This window comes from Trichomycterus rosablanca, chromosome 1, assembly GCF_030014385.1.
Source record: "Trichomycterus rosablanca isolate fTriRos1 chromosome 1, fTriRos1.hap1, whole genome shotgun sequence".
Classification (NCBI taxonomy): domain Eukaryota; kingdom Metazoa; phylum Chordata; class Actinopteri; order Siluriformes; family Trichomycteridae; genus Trichomycterus; species Trichomycterus rosablanca.
The window spans coordinates 59,693,845-59,712,828 of NC_085988.1; the positions used below are offsets into that span (position 1 = coordinate 59,693,845).

The following is an 18,984-nucleotide window of genomic DNA, read 5'->3' on the forward strand; positions in this document are numbered from 1 at the left end:
ATTTCATAGTGCAGGTCGTTGAGCTCTAGTCTTGTGTAGTGTCTCCTGTCAAAGGATTCCATGGCTTTGCGGCCCACGATGACTAGGATCAACAAGAGGATGATGACTGTGAGTACCACCAGAACAATAAGGCTGTTCTTCCAAATTGTTCGCAACTCCTTCGATTTATCTGGTGTAGTGGCTAGTGGATGGATCAAAGAATTGGACCCTGAATCTTCATCCTTTGGATAATTCTTCATTTCCACAACCACTAAAGTTGTCCTTTCGGTGGCAGCTGTAGATATACTTGTAGTGGTTGTAGTAGTTGTAGTAGTGGTAGTGGGAGTAGTAGTAGTGGTGGTAGGAGTTGTAGTAGTGGTAGTGGGAGTAGTAGCAGTGGTGGTAGGAGCTGTAGTAGTAGTTGTAGTGGTAGTGTGAGTTGTAGTTTTAGTTGTGGTAGGGGTTGTAGTAGTTGCTGTTGAAGTGGTAATATGTGTACTCATTTTATGTGTGGTTTGTTTCTGGGGGTTGGATTTACCATGAGGATCTGGCCTTCTTGATGGTTTGCTAGGCTTTTTAGGAGGCCTGATTGGAATTGGGGGTAGATGTGGTGCTTGAGGTGGTGTTGAAGTTGTTGTGGTGCTTGGTGGTGTACTGAAAGGTACTTTTGTGGCTGTGGTGATGTGTTGTGTTGTAGAGGTAGTTGCAGTAGTAGTGGTAGTTTTAGTGGTAGTGGGAGTTGCTGTAGTTATAGGCATGGTTACAGCAGGCATTGTAAGAAGGATAATGGCAGGTTTGGTGGAAGCAATGGTGGTGGAGGTTGTAGATGGAGGGGCAGTGGTTTTGGGGGTGGTGGTGGTGGTTGTAGGTGATGTGGTTGAAGTGGTTGTAGGGAGCTGTGTTTTATTTTGGGTAGTGGGCTGGGTCGTGGTGGTTGTCGTAGTGGTTGGTTTCATGGTTGTTGTGTTGGGCTGAGTACTCAGTGTGTTGTTGGTAGTAGTCATGGAGGGTTTTCTATCAGTTTCTTTTGCAGCAGGATGAGTCATGCCTTGCAAAAAATATAAATCATTAACTGACACATTTATCACCAAACAAAAAAAGCCATCACATTATACCAAGCATGCAAACCAGTGAGTTATTATACAGGGTCTAAATTCATCAACAGTTAAAATAATTCTAGTTGTGTTACTGTAAAATGATATTCATTTATAATTCTCATAAAACAACCTCCATTAGTCACTAATAAGGTAAATCCCACAGTTTACTTTGTGCATTTAGTGGAGAAATTACCTTTGAAAATATTATAGGTGTTGATTCCAGGTTTGGCTGGCATCAGAGGGCAGTCCTGCTCAGTCTCACAATAAAACAGGTAGCAGTTCTCAATAAGAGTCTGGCTAAATGGCTTGTACACGACCATATTGCACTTTTGCCCTGTGAGAAAGGTAAAGTAGGAGTTACTTTAGGTATGTCAATGCCTAAATTATTATTATAAAATATTGAAATAATTTTGGTAAACTAATTGTCATGCCTACCAGGAATAACAAGTGGCTGATTGCTAAAGGTAGATAGGGTATTATCACAATATAAAGCCTACTATGTCCCTGCAATATACAATACTTGAAAAACAAATGTTTAAAGCATTTAATATCAAAATGTTAATTAAGACTTTAAGACTTGTTATAACAAATATAGTCTGTTCTATACAATCACTAAGCACTTCTATTTGGTATGCACAATTATTTAATAGCTACACCCACCATGAAGACTAACTTTATGCATATACAATTACTAACTATAGCCCATCTGTTGCTCTGTACGCATTGTCATCCCCCTGTAACCCATGTATTAATTAAAAGGAACTCCCATATGACACCCTCTGACCAGATTATGTTTAGATGGTGGACCATTAAGCACTGTAATTACAAGAACATGGTCAATTCCTTTGTACAAAAGGTTGGATCATCATTTCCATTAAACAAGCTCAGATGACACTCAGCTCATTTCATTTAATTAATTGGCAGCCATTGTTTAACTATTATAAAGAAGGCCAATCTTCATGCTCTCAGAATTGTTTTCCTTATTTAGGATTATTAAAGTGCAAAATGTGACATCAGAATCAAGGACCTTCTCAGCAATAAATGGCCATAAAATAAAGGGCCATATACAGAAGTATATATACAGAAGGCCATATACTTGGTCGTCTAATAGTTATACACAGACCTGGAAAGGCCTACAAGCCACAGTGTTTGCCACACACTGTGAAACCTGGTGAAGTATCTGTGATTATCACGAGGCGCTTCAGCAAGGCTGGAATAGGGCACATTTGTCTTTGTGAAGGACACATAAATCAACCCAGTTACAAGCTAATCTTGGAAAACTTGCTTCCTCCTGCTATGACAATACTCAACATGGAGGGTAGATTTTTCCAGCAGGACAATGCTCCATACCACACAGTCAGGTCTAGGTGTGGATGAGGGACCAGCAGATTAAGATCCTGTAAAGGCCAATAGCATCTCCAGACCTGAACCCCAATGAAAATCTTAATAAGATCAAGAGGAAGAAGGATTGAAATTTTTAACCAGGAGTTAGATGAAGTCACAGAACAGCAATGTAAAAGATTATTGGAGAGCATGCCAGGACACATGAAAGGTAGGACTGAAACCGTGATAGCTTTTCCCACCAAATACTTATTACTCAACTGATTTTCTTGCATCATTTGAGGCCTAAATGAATGCTCTGATACTCTTTGAGTATCTCTTTGATAGCTCTTTGAGGACCATGGTTTTTGCTGTAAGATGCAAGTTAATGTCAGGAAAATCCTACTAGAAAAGCTTCATGTTATGAGGGGTTAATCAGAGTCACTTTAATTGATAGCAGGTGAGTACTGACTACTATTGTAAACTTGAGTTTGAATGTGATTGGTTAACAGCCACAGCCACATCCCCAGTAAGAAAGTAATCGCAGTGGCACAGATTATACGTCATATTAAAAGTGTAAATTAACCTTAAAACGATTTATCTCTGTCTTATGTTTTACGTCACAAAAACCTGGCATTTTAACAGGAGTGTGGAGACTTGTTACCACTGTATGCACTATTTATCCACAACTTCAAAACCACTGAGCGGTGAAGTAAATAACTGCTTATTTTGTTACAATGGTGCCTCATATTAGTCATCATGTGAAAAATCAGTTATTGTATTCGTGTTGTAAGCAGGAAAAATTGGGCAAGCAATCTGAGCAGTGTTAACAAGAGCCAACTAATGTGTATAAGATCATCTAAAAAACAGCAGGTCTTACAAGGTCTTTCTGGCATGCCGAGGTTAGTAATAATGAGCAAAGAGAGTGAAGCCTAGCTTGTTTGGTCCGATCTTTCAGAAAAGCTACTATAATGTAAATTAACTGAAAATGTAATGCTGGCTATAACTCAAAGGTGTCAGTACACACAGTGCATCACAACCTGCTGTGTATGGGGTAGCATAGCTGCATACCGGTCTGAGAGCCCACTATAACCCTTGTCCACCACTGAAAGCGCCTACATTGGGCACTTATTACAGCTGGACCATGGAGCATTGAAATCTGATCAAGCATCTGTGGGATGTGCCAAAAAAACAGGTCCGATACTTGGAGGCCTCAATTCTCAAATTACAGGATTAAAGGATCTGCTTGTAATTGTTTGGTGCCAGATACCACAAGACCATGCCTCAGAGGGTCATGCTGTTATGGCAGCACAAGGGGGACAGACACAGTATTAGGCAGGTGGCTGATCAATGTGCATACGCAGTACTTAGTGACTATACATATTTATTTATTTTATTTATTTATCGATCTTTGTCTTAAACAGAAAATACAAGCAAAATGACTTCTACAGACAAAAGCCAGTATTAAGTGTGACCTGGCACTAAGCACATCTTAAACTCTTTTAGGGACACAGTCCTGAAGTTTTCTGCAGTAATTTTCTGGTATATTATACCAGGCTTGTTTCAGCACTTGCCAAAAGTTCTTCTTTAGATTTAGACTACTGTATTTCTTTCTCTGTTCAGGTGATCCCATGCTGCCTCTATAATATTCAAATATGTCCATTATTGTCAGTGTTTATCAGCTGTTTTTCTCTCCAAACATGATTTCACTGCATTAGCAGTGTGCTTGAGATTGTCATCATGCTGAAAAATAAAACCATTCCGAGTTAGGCGCTTTCCTAAAGAAAAGGCATTATTATTTAAGAGGTGCGGCTTGGTCAACAGTCCCTAAGGTCAACACAACAGTTAAATGGGCAGTTAAATTCCACAGCCTATTTTTAACATCCTCTGTAACATACCTGGTTTCAGCTCTTCTGAACAGCAGGCTAAAATACAGTCTTTTTCAACCTCTTTCAGAGTGGCTTCCATTATGGTCTTTTGATTATTCAGTGCCATGCGTACATTCACATTGGTCTCTCGATGCTGTCTGGAGTAACATGTTTCGCTGTTGGTGTTTAAGGTAGAACCAGCCTGGAAAAATAGCAAAGTCACAAGCAGCAGCATAGCTGCCCTGAAGAAGTCTTTATGGGTCTGGAACATGGCTTATATGGCTCAGAAGGTTCAATGGTTTCTCAGAGTCCTGGTGTGAGTGGATTAATTTCTGCTGGATGACAAATGTAAAAGGCTAGTAAGGAAAATCACACAATCACTTAACTTAGGTTTCCTCAGACATTTTATAACCCCAAATCAGAAAAAGAGTCAGCATAGAAAATAAAAATAATAGAAAAAATTTTACTTTGACTTTTATTTGATTACAGACAGGATGAACCTGAGATATTTCATGTTTTATCTGCTTAACTTCATTTCATTTATTAATAAACATCCATTCTGCATTTCAGGCCTGCAACACATTCCAAAAAAAGTTGGGACAGTACAGCATTTACCACTTTGTAATGTTGCCATTACTTTTCACCACATCTAAAAGACGTTTTGGCACTGATGATACCAAGTGATTTAGTGTTTCAGCTTTTATTTGGTCTCATTCTTCCTGCAAACACGTCTTAAGATGTGCAACAGTACGGGGTCGTCGTCACATTTTTCATTTCAAAATTCTCCACACATTCTCTATTGGGGACAGGTCAGGACTGCAGGCAGGCCAGTCCAGTACACGTACTCTCTTCTTCCGCAGCCATGTCTTTTTAATGTGAGCAGCATGTGGTTTTGCATTGTCTTGTTGAAAAATGCATGGACGTCCCTGGAAAAGATGACGTCTTGAAGGCAGCATATGTTGCTCCAAGATCTCAATGTACTTTTCTGCATTAATGCTGCCACCACAGAAGTGTAAATGACCTTTGCCAAGGGCACTGACACAGCCCCATACCATGACAGACCCTGGCTTTTGGACTTGTTGCTAATAACAGTCTGGATGGTGCTTTTTGTCGACGCCACTTACGAACATGGTTAACATAAGGATTCTTTTTTGCACAGTAAAGTTTTAAGTGACATTTGTGCACGTAACTTCGTATTGTAGTGCTTGACAAAGGTTTGCCAAAGTAATCACTCACCCATGTGGTTATATCAGCTATTGTTGAGAGGCTGTTCTTGATGCCGTGCCGTCTGAGGGATCAAAGCTTGCACTTTTGACTTTACGTATTGAATGGTTTAATGATATCATGCACTGTAGAGGGAGAAATATGCAAATCCCTTCCAATCTTTCTTTGAGGTTTATTGTTTTTAAACATTTCAATCATTTTCTCACACGTTTGTTGACAAACTGGAGATCCTCTGATCATCTTTGCTCATCAAAGAATCAGCCTTTCCTGGATGCTGCTTTTGTACCAAACCATGATTACAATCCCCTGTTGACATCACCTGTTTGGAATCACATCATTATTTGGTTTTTACACCTCATTACTAGCTCTAAATTACCCATCCCAACTTTTTTGAAATGTGTAGCAAGCCTGAAATGCAGGTATGGAGGTATATTAACAAATGAAATGAAGTTGAGCAGATAAAACATGAAATATCTCAGGTTCATCCTGTCTGCAATCAAATAAAAGTCAAAGTAAATGTAAGGAACACTGCATTTTGTATTTTGTTTTCTTTTTCTGATTTAAGGTTTGTAGGTACAAATGATTCTTTACTTAATTCTTTCTTTATATACCATAACTTTTATTAACTGTATTTGTTACACCAAAATAAGGATTAAAACATACAGATCAGTTGTGTAGTCAATTAAAAACAGTGTTTCAGTGTTGGTTTGGTCATTATTCACAAATCCAATGGCTCTTTTAGCAACCTGATCATAGATGTACTTACTATTAATATAATATGCCACAAAACACTTCACATTTATGTAAATATGTATGTAAATATGTAACTTAACTTGTGTAACTAACCAGATTTACAGAAAAACCTATAAGCAAACTAAACAATTATTATTTGTAACATTTAATTAACATTAAATTATTTACTGATGACTTTTCTGTTTCTTAACTAAATTAAATATTAAAAGAACATTTTAACATTTTACAGAAAAGTAATAACATTAGATTAAATATGGTACTGACCAGTGCTCTATCCAGGTAAAGCTCTCCCAGACAGTCTGAAGTCCATTAGTTCCACAGTTCATGTACACTCCTTTATCGTAGAAGAACTTTGCTCCTTTTTCTGTAACATATTTTATATTATCTTAATAGCTTGTTTTGATACAGTAGTAATACAGTACCTAACGTCAAGTAATCAGAAATGAATAAAAGGTCTGTTACACTTTCAATATGAATACCATTACAAGGCTATAAGCAAATGAATATTTGACAAAATAATGTGCCATTTGCCGTACTCCTTGTGTTGGGAAGTACTTTAAAATGATGTTTTTTGCCCAAATTGGGGAATACACTGTGCATCCTGGTAAAAGCCAAAAGCCCAATTACTTTAAAAATATTAAATAATATTTTTTCTTATTATAATTTATAAATGTGCACCTTGTGCACTTCACAGTTGGAAATATTCAACCCCTCAAAGAAAACAATGATTTATATCTCAGAACTTTTCTGCAGAGCTAGATTCTGCTTTAAATGAAGTTTTTATTAGGGGTCACTAATGAAAAAAAAAATATGTAGAGAGCAATATCTGTACCCACGGTTTAGTAATTCGTACCCACGGATTAGTAATCCGTACTCACGGATTTGTAAACTGTACCCACAATTTAGCAAACCGTACCCACAATTTGTAAACTCTACCCACAATTTAGCAATCCGTACCCACAGATTTGTAAACACTACCCACAATTCAGCAAAACTGTGGGTACAGTTTACAAATCAGTGGGCACAGTTTTGCTAAATTGTGGGTACAGTTTACAAATCCGTGAGTACAGATTACTAAACCGATCGAAACTCGGCTCTCAGTCACTATGTGTGAACTACTCAACAACTCGATCCGAAGAGAGATATCTAGCATGTCAAATATTTGGATATGAGTCGCCCAACTGGCAATGAGTACTATGTCGAACAGCCAATATGAACGCAAGATAAGGTGTAAGGGGAAACACGGGAAGAGTTGTAAAAAGAATATATTATGTCAGAATATATCGGCACGCACGTTTTACAGTATTTCTGACCTTATCGTTCTCTACAAACTATAATACCAACACTGCATTGCAAAAAATATTTATTAATCTCCAACTCACTATAGAACAAACCCTGCTGGTCGTGTAGCCCAATCCACTCGGATTCATTTATTTTTTCTCCTTGCTTTTACGCTACACATCAGCGCACAAACTTTAATCGCTCGCTTGTTGACATGCAGACCAGTGAAGCTTGCCTGCGATTCAAGTTGGTGATAGTTTGTGTAGTGTGAAACCCCCTATCGCCGATCAGTCGTGTAGTGTAAAAGCCACACCGACTTAAAATACTCCCGATTACAAGAGATCCAGCTGTGTAGAGTGAACTGTACAGCGACCTGACAACTTGGAAAGTCGTGTAGTGTGAACTTGGCATAAGGGGCTTCGTAGTTGAATGACACAGCAAATGAAAAAAAGAAAATGAATGATGTAGTATTTAAGAGTAGCAGGATATTTTGTTAATACTTCCATGTCACAATTATTCAACCCCAACAAAATATTGCTGATCTTATTGGTGAAAACTAAGGAGGTCATTGTATTGCACTACAATATACAATAATTATTACTGTCATGATCAGATTGTAAAAGCCTCTAGATACAAACTTTTTCCCACACTCATGTAGGTTTGTTGTTGATTTAAGCTTGGAACTTCCCAATGGTGTCTCTCAAGGTCTCATACATGAGTGTGGGAAAAAGTTCAAAATTTTATCTAGAGGCTTTTACAATCTGATCATGACAGTGATAAAAAACCTTGTTACTGCCAAAGACTTGTTGACCTGAAAAAAAGCCAAAACAAATGTGACAGTAACAGGCAACAATAAGAGGATCACTTAACAACCAAGGACTTCATGGCCAAACTCCATGATACATGTCACTTACCCAAGAAGCACATGAAGGGTCAACTAAAATATGCCAGAAGGAATTTGGACAAGCTTGCAGAGTTTTGGGACACAGTTCTGCTGAGTGAAAAAAAAATTTAAACCTGAACTGTTTGGCTATATGGATGAGTGGTTTGTCTGGTGCAAGAATGGTAAGGTTCCATCAGTGCTTCCATCTTGCTAAAGGCCTGTTTTATGAAGTGCTACGAAAGGTTCTCCTATCTTTGCACAAGACTTTTGGAGCTGTTTTACAGATTCTTGTGCAGTCCCTGCTGACAGTTGCTCTTATGTCCACTGTTAAACCCTTGCAGCTCATTCAAAATGCAGCTGCCCGTCTGGTTTTTAACCAGCCCAAACACTGCCACATCACCCCACTGCTGCGTTCTCTTCACTGGCTTCCTGTAGCTGCACGCATTCAGTTTAAAACACTGATGCTCGCCTACAAAGCCAAAAATGGACCAGCCCCAAGCTACCTTCGAGGTCTAATTAAACCCCGCTCTGTACCACGCAACCTCCGAGCCCCCAGTCTCGCTTGACTTGATCCTCCACCCAGGACTAGAGGAAGACAAGCATCAAGGCTTTTCTCTGTACTTGCAAGTGGTGGAACGAACTTCCTCTGTCTGTCCGAACATCTGAGTCTCTTGCTGTCTTTAAAAAACGATTAAAAACCTTCATCACCTCTTTACTAAGCACTTAAGCTGACTTGTACTTACTTACTTAAAAGATTTGTGTTCTTGTACTGTTGTCTACTTAAACTAGAGTAAGGTAATGTTTACTATGGAAGCACTTCTGTAAGTCGCTCTGAACAAGGACATTCCTGCCTGAAGGAAGGTTCAATATTGTGCCCAGCTCCTTTAATTTCAAAATAATTGAGGCTGTGATCCTGTAAACACTCAAAGCCTTAAATACGCTTCAGGCCGACGCTTCAGCCACATGAAGACCCGAACGACCAGGCTACAAAGAAGCTTTTTTCCAAACTCCATTCTGCTCATGAACAATTGAACACTACAGAAATGTTAATGCTCGGGACGCTTGAACATCAAAAACTACCTATTTAATTTATGTAATGGCATACACAGGATTTTCACATTTACTTCCATTTTTTATTTATATATTTTTCTATAGTTTTTATATTGCACAAAACACTGCACCTTTTTAAACCCACAATGTGAATTGCACATGCTGATGTTTACAATGTTTTCTATGTTTACAGGTATGAATGTGTGTGTAAATTCAAATTCCTTGTATGTGTGAGCATACTTGGCCAATAAAGCCTGATTATGATTCTGATATTGTTTTATATTCTTGCCCTGATCTATTCTGCCACAATTTGATCACAGAGATCCACAGAAAGTTCCTTGGACTTCATGCCTTGGTTTTTGTTGTGATAATGCAGTGTGAATTGTGGGCCCTTATATGCCCAGATGTGTGTCTTTCCAAACTGTCCAGTCAGTTTAAATTGCAACAGGTTGAATTGAGATTTGAAGAAAACACAATGCACCTAAACACAATCTGGAGTGCCATAACAAAGGGTCTAATACTTTTAAGTAGAGATGGATGAGTACCGATACTAGTATCGGGTATCGGCCCGATACCGCGCTCATTAACTCGTACTCGTACTCGCAAACGAGGCTCCGATACTAACATCCGATACCGTGTACCTAGTGCACGTTGCTGCGTTAACGCAGGGATTTTCAACCTGTGGGGCGCGAGTGCCTGACCGGGGGGCGTGACATTACGAGATTTTTTCACTTCTAAAACTAAAGCAATTCATTTTCACCCACAGGAGACAGACTGAATTATTCTCACTGACCACGCTCACACACACGTTTAATGTTATTTAGTTCCGTTTGAGAAAAAAAAAAAAAACCCTTTAAAATAGAGCTAACAGTGAAGATAACCGGTTACAAAAGCAGCGACCGCTGTTACAGGACGTGTGTGTGTTCAATACTCTGTTTACAGTGTCGATACAAGTGATTCATGAGTCGACTCGTTTTAAGCGCAGCGTAAGTTTCTTTTCTCAGTCAATTATCAGTGTTTACTGTTATAATGAACGATGCGGTTGTAAATAAACACCAACTACTACAGAACATTTTGTGTGACTCGCTTACCTTATAAAGCTCAGGCTTAATTATACTGGTTATTACCACAGAGCGGGAGCCGACTCAGAGTCGTTTACGATTTACCGAGGTGAACCACGAATGTACGTGCTGATAGAATCGGCTCAGATGGGATCGGACTGTATTATCTTTTTAAAGTAAATATTTCAATCAGCAGAATCGCATTGCATGTATGATGTGCACAACGTTAATTACGTGCGTTTATTAATGAACGTTAACGTTAGCTTGTCAGAAGCTTTCTCAATGATGTCTGTGCGGTGTTTTTTTTTTAGCAAGTGATGGCAACCGAAGCAACTGTTCCACTGCACTATTTTACTCTAAAAACTACACTATCCCATAATGCTCCAGATTGCATCATTCTAAATAGGTATCGGTATCGGTATCGGCGAGTACAAAAATACATGTACATGTACTTGTACTCGTACTCGGTTGGGAAAAAATGGTATTGATGCATCCCTACTTTTAAGAGATTTTGGTTTTTCATTTTTAATAAATATAGGGGAAATTCTACATCCTTACTATGTGGAACCTTAAGATATTTCTCTGTTTGCAAATCTGGCTGTTTTGAAATGGCAGCAAGTGATGCAAGTGATGTGCGTACTGCCTTGTGTAATACATCATGCTCATATTTATATATTTATTTTAAGAATTAGTCTGGTTCAGAAGTAAAAAACGGAGAACCACTGCTCTAAATTAATTCAGATCATTAAACAAAGCAATGTTTAACAAAGGAACTACTAAAAAATAACCAGTGCACATTTAATATGCACCATGCAATATGCTTTCTAAAGCTCATTATTAAAAGATAATGTAACATATATTTGATAAAATCACTAAAATAGGATAGTATACACTGATCAGCCATAACATTAAAACCACCTCCTTGTTTCTACACTCACTGTCCATTTGATCAGCTCCACTTACCATATAGGAGCACTTTGTAGTTCTACAATTACTGACTGTAGTCCATCTGTTTCTCTGCATATCTTTTTAGCCTGCTTTCACCCTGTTCTGCAATGGTCAGGACCCCCACAGGATCACCACCGAGCAGGTGCTATTTGGGTGGTGGATCATTCTCAGCACTGCAGTGACACTGACATGGTGGTGGTGTGTTAGTGTGTGTTGTGCTGGTATGAGTGGATCAGACACAGCAGCGCTGCTGAAGTTTTTAAGTACCATGTCCACTCACTGTCCACTCTATTAGACACTCCTACCTAGTTGGTCCACCTTGTAGATGTAAAGTCAGAGACGATCGCTCATCTATTGCTGCTGTTTGAGTTGGTCATCTTCTAGACCTTCATCAGTGGTCACAGGACGCTGCCCACGAGGAGCTGTTGTGGACTATTCTCAGTCCAGCAGTGACAGTGAGGTGTTTAAAAACTCACTCTGATCCACTCATACCAGCACAACACACACTAACTCACCACCCACCATGTCACTGCAGTGCTGAGAATGATCCACCACCCAAATAATACCTGCTCTGTGGTGGTCCTGGGAGAGTCCTGACCATTGAAGAACAGCATGAAAGGAGGCTAACAAAGCATGCAGAGAAACAGATGGACTACAGTCAGTAATTGTAGAACTACAAAGTGCTTCTATATGGTAAGTGGAGCTGATAAAATGGACAGTGAGTGTAGAAACAAGGAGGTGGTTTTAATGTTATGGCTGATCGGTGTATATTGTAGATGGCCGTGGTGCTGATGTTGATGCGTCGCTAGGATACAGTACAGAGCGCCACCTGCTGTAATTCCAAACCCGTGATGCAATTATAATGAAATATGTAACGCTTATCTTCTTAAAGGCCAAAAAGCTTTTAATTTCCTACTGGATGGCAGATTTGTTAAACCACGCGTTAAAATTCCATTAGTGTATCATCTTTGTCGAGCTTCTGTAACATCAATTTACTTACGTTCACTGAAAGCGCTGAAACAGCTCTCACAAATAACACCAGCAAAACTCCTAATCCAGTAAATGGCTTTGCTCTTCTTATGTGAATCTTATTGGATCAAATGTTTCAGTCTCGATTTCCACTGCTCATTTCGTTGTGTTTCTTAAAGATGCACACAGTCATTGCCGTCTAAAATGGTGCATTCAGGTACAGCATCAAAACGCGAATACATCATTCTTTCCAAAAGATCCCAAAAGTATACAGCAGATTTTAATGTCTACAAATGCAGAATTCTTTCCCGTGAACATCTTAGATCACTCTAATAGATAAAACTCCTGTCGGTTCCCATTTCTACACAACAGAACGAGACACAACGCACCGAGCAATTACACAACGAACGGAAATGAGATTGCATTTGAAGGCACCACCGCCCACGCAGCGTTCATTAAACCGAGCGCGTTGTGTTCCGTTACTGAATAAGAAATAGATGGTTTAAAGCAATAAAGCCTTTTCAGGACTGTCTACCATTTTTTGCTCTTTTGTCCTCCGCGCGACCAGCTGAGCAATGACGACACACATTACTCAAAACCCCGTATGTTACCCAAGCAATCACAGACCCCCTACAGAACAGGGTCTTCAGCAGAACCTAGACCTGATGAGCAATACTACCAGACTTGGGCCCTGGCAGTACACTTGAAAACGACCAAAAACAATAAATAATATTTTTCTCAAGAAAATATCCTATTTTATATTAGGAACACACAAATTGGACACCTGTCAGGAGTTAAGAATAGGATATATAGGTTATTTAGGATTGAAGATTAGTTATTATCAGCTGGAAACTTCAGTCCAACAGTCAATGAGCTATATGAGAAAGCATGTAGGGCATTATATGCAATCAAAAGACATATTCACATACAAATGCCAACTGAAATTCGGATCAAATTATTTCAAGTTATAGAATTCTCACCAAAACTCATCTCTGCCATCTGACTCGAAAGACTCCCGATTACAAAAGATCCAGTTGTGTAGTGTGAACGATTTATTTCATTTGTCATTTAGGTTTACAAATATGCCCCCCACATGTGGGTAAACATTTGGTTTCAGCTGTACATTTACACTGTACATTTGGCACTTGAACCAATTAGCTTCTTCTGATCACTAGTACCCTAACAACTGAGCTACCAGTGTCCTTTATGTAACCACTTGTGAGGTTCCAGTATCTGATGTATAATTTGCATTTTCATATTCTCAGTTTGAGACAATGACAAACACAGACTGTGTAATTAAAATTATTACACACAATAAAAAAATAACAGTGAAATGCTGATTATTGAGATACATGCTGGGTGAAGTTATTTAAATCACAAAATAAGGTGAAAGGCTTAGCTTGGACTGGGTGATTTATTATCCAGCCAGTATCAGACAGCCAATGACAGGTTTAACTTTTATTTTTTAACAGAAATTGAAAGTGTTTCTTGAATTCAGATCTTTTTGGTTCGTTATGTGCATTATCAATGTAGTCAATATGGTGTTGTGATAATTACACAACCCCCATTTCCAGAAAAGTTAAGACATTTTGTGAAATACAATAAACCATTCTTTCAAAACTGTATTAAACTGTTTAGGTACAAAGAAAGGACTATTAATATTTGGCTGACCAACTTCATTGTAAATATAAAACAATTTTAATTAAATACATGCAACACTCTCAAAAAACTGGGGCAGGAGCAAGAATAAAAAGTTTAAGGAACATTTAAGTTACACCATCCACAAAAAAATCCACAATAATAAGGACAATCCAATCTTTACCAGATGGCTTGTAGCTTACCATTTTATGTCAAACTTTGAAACAGAATTGTCAATTGGTTAAATAAACAAATTTCTTAACACCACAAGGTTGCAAATAATTTTGGTCTTTTACCATCCACTGTATAACCATAACACTGTAGAAGTTTTGTATCAAGCAAGAATAGGCTATATGAATAAGTTCCACTTACAAAACAACACTTGGTCACTGAGGATACTAATGACAAAGCATAATCAACAGAAAAGGTGATGTAACTTTTTAAGTGTGTTGCAGGAAGCCAATTCTACAAATGCAATTAAGTGGTTCAAGGGCTGCACTGTGGTGATATGGGTAGAGCTGTTGCCTATCAACAAGAAGGACCTGGGTTCGATTCTCCCCCTAGGCAGCCAGAGTCCATTCTGTGTAGAGTTTGCATGTTCTCCATGTGTTTGGGTGCTCGAGTTTCCTCCCACAAGTCCAAACACATGCAGTCGGGTCAACTGGAGCTACAGAAATTTGACCTATATGTGGGAGGGTTTGTATGAATGTGTGTATCCTGTGAAGGACTGGCAACCTGTATGGGGTGTTTCCTGCCTTAAGCCCAATGAATCAGACCCACAGCCACCATGACAAGGATAAAGCACTGGTTAAACAAACAGTGAATGAATTAATAAAGCTGGTCAGTAAAACATTGGGAAACATTTTTGCACATGTTGATGTTTGTATGTTGTAGATGTTTGATGTGCAGATCCAGTCTGCATGTAAAAAAAGGACTGGATAGCAGCAATAAAAAGTTCAATATGTTTAATTATTCCATATCCATCATTTCCACATTAGCAGTTTTTGTTTTCTTCGTTTTGTCAGCAGAGGTCGATTTCTTCTGTGGCTCTATCTTAACTGTAACATAAACGATAAAACAATATTAGATTACATAGAAAATATATTTTAGATATTATTTAAGCAATCTAGTTATTTGATTAGTATGTGGCATTTAATGGCACCTGTTCGTAACAAGTTTAATATTTTATACTAGACCACGCCAACTGCCAAACCCAGAAATCTACACAAATGAATATGTAAAAGGGTAATACACACTAATTCAGGAATGAGATTTTAACAGCTCTACATTTAGGTATATTAAGTGCCATCAAGTAAATTCAGACTTCTGGCTACCATATGGATATTATTTCTCTGAAACATCACTTCTTTTGTTTGGGTCTTCAGGCTACTTAATAAACAGTATATATAGTAAGATAAGGAGCATCACTGTTACCAACGCAAAGTTTAAAAGCCAGTGTGAACTTTTTATAGTATGGAGTGAGTTGGTGCCAATGGCATGGGTAACTTGCATAAGGCCCTTGTAAGGCACCATTAATACAACGGTGTACATACGCAGTTTGCAGCAGCATATGCAGCCATCTACATGCTTCACAGACCATCATTTGGTCAAGTTTTTGATCAAAACAACATACTTAAGGTTGGATAAAGACACTACCTTGCATGGTTGATTTTTCATTTTCCATATGGCGCAGCTGCTTCAGCAGTTTTCGTCTTTTCTTTCCAGATAGGGTAATGTTTGCTCTTGAGCTTGAGCTGTAGAAAAGACAAGGTATATTAAATTAAAATAATAAAACATGTATTAAATGAAAAGTAACTTAATTGTCTCTTTGAGAATGGCTACTAAGAAAAAGTCTGTGCATCTGTGCAATTAAAATACTAAAAAGCCTTTTTCCTGAGCTACAATATAGAAAGATAAACTTGCAAGAATGATGTATTAATGAATTAATAAATAAAGTTACATTTTTGTATTTAAAAAAGGAAACAATGTTTAGGAGTGGGTCTGGTCCAAATTTTTACATTAATTGCAAAATCAAATTAGAAAAAGTTGGGACAGTAAGAAAAATGCAAATAAGCACATTAAAAAGGCATGGCTGAGGAAGACGAGTGAGTACTGGACTGGCCTGGCTGCAGTCCTGACCTGTCCCCAATAGAGAATTACTACAGTATTTTAAAATGAAAAATGCAACAACGAGACCCCATACTGTTGCACACCTTAAGACATATTTGCAGAAAGAATGGGACAAAATAACAGTTTGGAAACACTTCATCACATGGTATCCATGGTGCCAAAAAGAAGTGAGAGAAAACAGCAACATTACAAATTGGTAAATGGTCTACCGTCCCAACTTTTTTTTAATGTGTTGCAGCAAGGGAATGCAGAAATATATGTTTATAACTTAAAACAAATGAAATAAAGTTGAACAGCCAAACATTAAATATCTTGAGTTAATACTATCTTGGCTAATACCATCCTTACAGTGAAACATGTAGGTGGCATTCTAAAGAGTGCATCCCAACAGCAGGGACAAAGAGACTGGTAAGAATTAAGGGACCTAAGACTGCAGCCAAATACAGGAATATCATTTGAAGAAAGCCCCCTTCAACACATATGCAAACTCAGACTGGGGTGACATTTAATCTTTTAATGCAACAGTGACCCAAAGCATACAGCCAAAACAACAGATTGGTTTTTGATAAAGTCTCTGAATGTCCCCGAGTGCCCAAGCCGAAGAAGAATTACGAGGCAGACCTGAAGGCCATTCACAGATGCTTGGGAAGTGCCATAAAGAATAGAATAAACTGCTCAAATCTAGAGATGTAACCAAGGACTGCAGCTGTAATTGCTTCAACAAAGTATTGTATAAAAGTTACAGATACTTTTACAGATACTTTTGTGAATACGAGATTACAGTTCTTGGTTTGTAATTGCTTTTTGGAATTTATTATTGATGATTAAGGGTAGATTCATGGGTACAAGTGGCAATCACATCCATTCAAAAATCAAATTCACAGAACAGAAAGTGTGCAAAAAAGTCTCTGAATCTACTTTTATGGGATTATGGGCAATGTATTACCTTAATAATTAACCACAATTTAAATAGAAAAAAACTTAAATCTAACTGTTCTATGGCTAAAACTGATGTGTTTATCATTGATCATCAAACTCTTGGTTCATGGTTGGCGAGTGTTGCTGGGTGTAAATATCGATCTACTTAACATTCATAACATGTACTTCCAGAACCGGGCGGCACAGTGTCTCAGTGGGTAATACTGTCGCCTCACAGCAAGAAGGTCCTGGGTTCGATCCCCAGGTGGGGCGGTCCCCACATGTCTGCGTGGGTTTTCCTCCCACAGTCAAAAAAAACATGCAAGTGAGGTGAATTGGGGATACTAACAGTCCATGACTGTGTTTGATTATTAAACTTGTGAACTGAGGAATCCTGTGTAATGAATAACTACCGTTTCATGATGGTAACCAAAATGTAAAACATGGGGTTAAAATCCTAATAAAACAAAACAAACTTCCAGAACCCTACTGCTTATTGTTACTGGGCTCTTTGTTTACTGGTTACAAACTTAGTAAGGCATAATTTAAACATGGTAAGTAATGATGGTTCTGATCTGGTACAGCTGATCCACCTTCTCTTTTTCAGGTGATGTTTTGTTATGAGTCCTTCATCCACCACTGCTCCAACAATGCGAGGAGTTTTTCTTTTCTGCTTGGTCAAAAGCCTTCGCCTCTTGAAGAGCTTTTTCCCCAATTCCTGAAGGACACGTGCAAATACAGTGAATTAGTAGGATGTTAAGACATTTATAAATGACTTTTGACAAACGCAGAATGGCAGTGATCAGTGGGCTACAGTAATGTCAATAAAGCAACCAAACTGCTTCTAAAGCTTAACTTCAGATCTAATAATCCTGGAAACACAACGTTAGACGTTTCTAGCAAATCACTCCCACTCCACATAACATAAATAAATATATGCAGCATTACTATAAAGACGTACAGTTTTGGGTCTGTTGATCTTCCCACCTGGAGCCATGCTTTCTAATAACAACGTGATCTCCTTACTAGTACCGCCGTACGTCCGGTTCATTTAGACTACAATAAAAGTCTTTCACACTGTACAGTATATGCTTTTATTATATACATAGCATGTCACTATTGACTACTACTAAATGTTTCTGAATTTAAAATACACATTTAATGTTTTGCCAGTTTCAGTGTAGTTACCAGGTGTAATTACTTTTGTAAATAATACATTCTAATTCTAATAGTCTTTTCTCAAAACTAAAATCTCTAAAAGGAAAAAGAAAATATATTACAATAAAAACTACAATTAATTAATTAACAATATAATTAATTAACTTATACGACATAAAATTATACTATATAAGATTAAATTCGTCCACGTGTCAGGTGAAGTAACCAAGTTTCTCCACTGGGGGCAGAGCTGTTGACGCAGCAATTTACCATTCAACCCAACAGGGGGCGCGATAAACCACATTTTACCTGCCAGATTTAAATCGCCAGATTAAATATAAACACATTAAGATTTCTTTGTGTCTAAAACATTTACAATAGATACATGCTGGAAACATGGCAGCAATAAGGTCGGTTCACAAATACACACATCAATAGCCAAATTGGGCTTAATTCAAAATTGTTTTGCATAGTTTGTACCTATGAACAAAAAATAGTAAAAATTAGAATAATTTTTTTTCTCTCAACTGGGTATGACTGCACCCCTAGAATTTGCCTATACCAGCTGTGCCACTGGCTGGCTTTGGTAATTATTTATCTGATGAAACAGTGATGTTTTGTAATAGCAGATCCCTGAACACAGATTCTTACAGTTTACTCTTTTGTTCTTCTAGACACAAACAGACTGATAGAAACTTGCTCCTGAG

General features: G+C 38.1%; 1 protein-coding gene across 1 annotated transcript; it reads right to left on the minus strand.

Annotated features, from left to right (window-relative positions):
* Positions 1 to 15,021: 15,021 nt before the first annotated feature.
* On the minus strand, positions 15,022 to 18,160 carry c1h11orf98 (chromosome 1 C11orf98 homolog). Its single transcript, XM_063004828.1, has 4 exons — positions 18,081 to 18,160; positions 17,713 to 17,837; positions 15,728 to 15,825; positions 15,022 to 15,129 (listed from the first exon to the last, which is right to left on the minus strand). The coding sequence occupies exons 1-4, from the start codon at positions 18,114 to 18,116 to the stop codon at positions 15,041 to 15,043; spliced, it is 348 nt and encodes a 115-aa protein (XP_062860898.1). The 5' UTR covers positions 18,117 to 18,160; the 3' UTR covers positions 15,022 to 15,040.
* Between the last annotated feature and the right edge of the window lie 824 nt (positions 18,161 to 18,984).

Excerpts from the sequence above, each read along its gene's own strand:
- c1h11orf98 (XM_063004828.1), bottom strand. The coding sequence starts at position 18,116 with ATGGCTCCAGGTGGGAAGATCAACAGACCCAAAACT. Across the intron at positions 15,826-17,712 it reads CATCACCTGAAAAAGAGAAG|CTCAAGCTCAAGAGCAAACA; the intron begins GTGGATCAGCTG and ends TCTTTTCTACAG. Across the intron at positions 15,130-15,727 it reads TGAAAAATCAACCATGCAAG|TTAAGATAGAGCCACAGAAG; the intron begins GTAGTGTCTTTA and ends TTTATGTTACAG.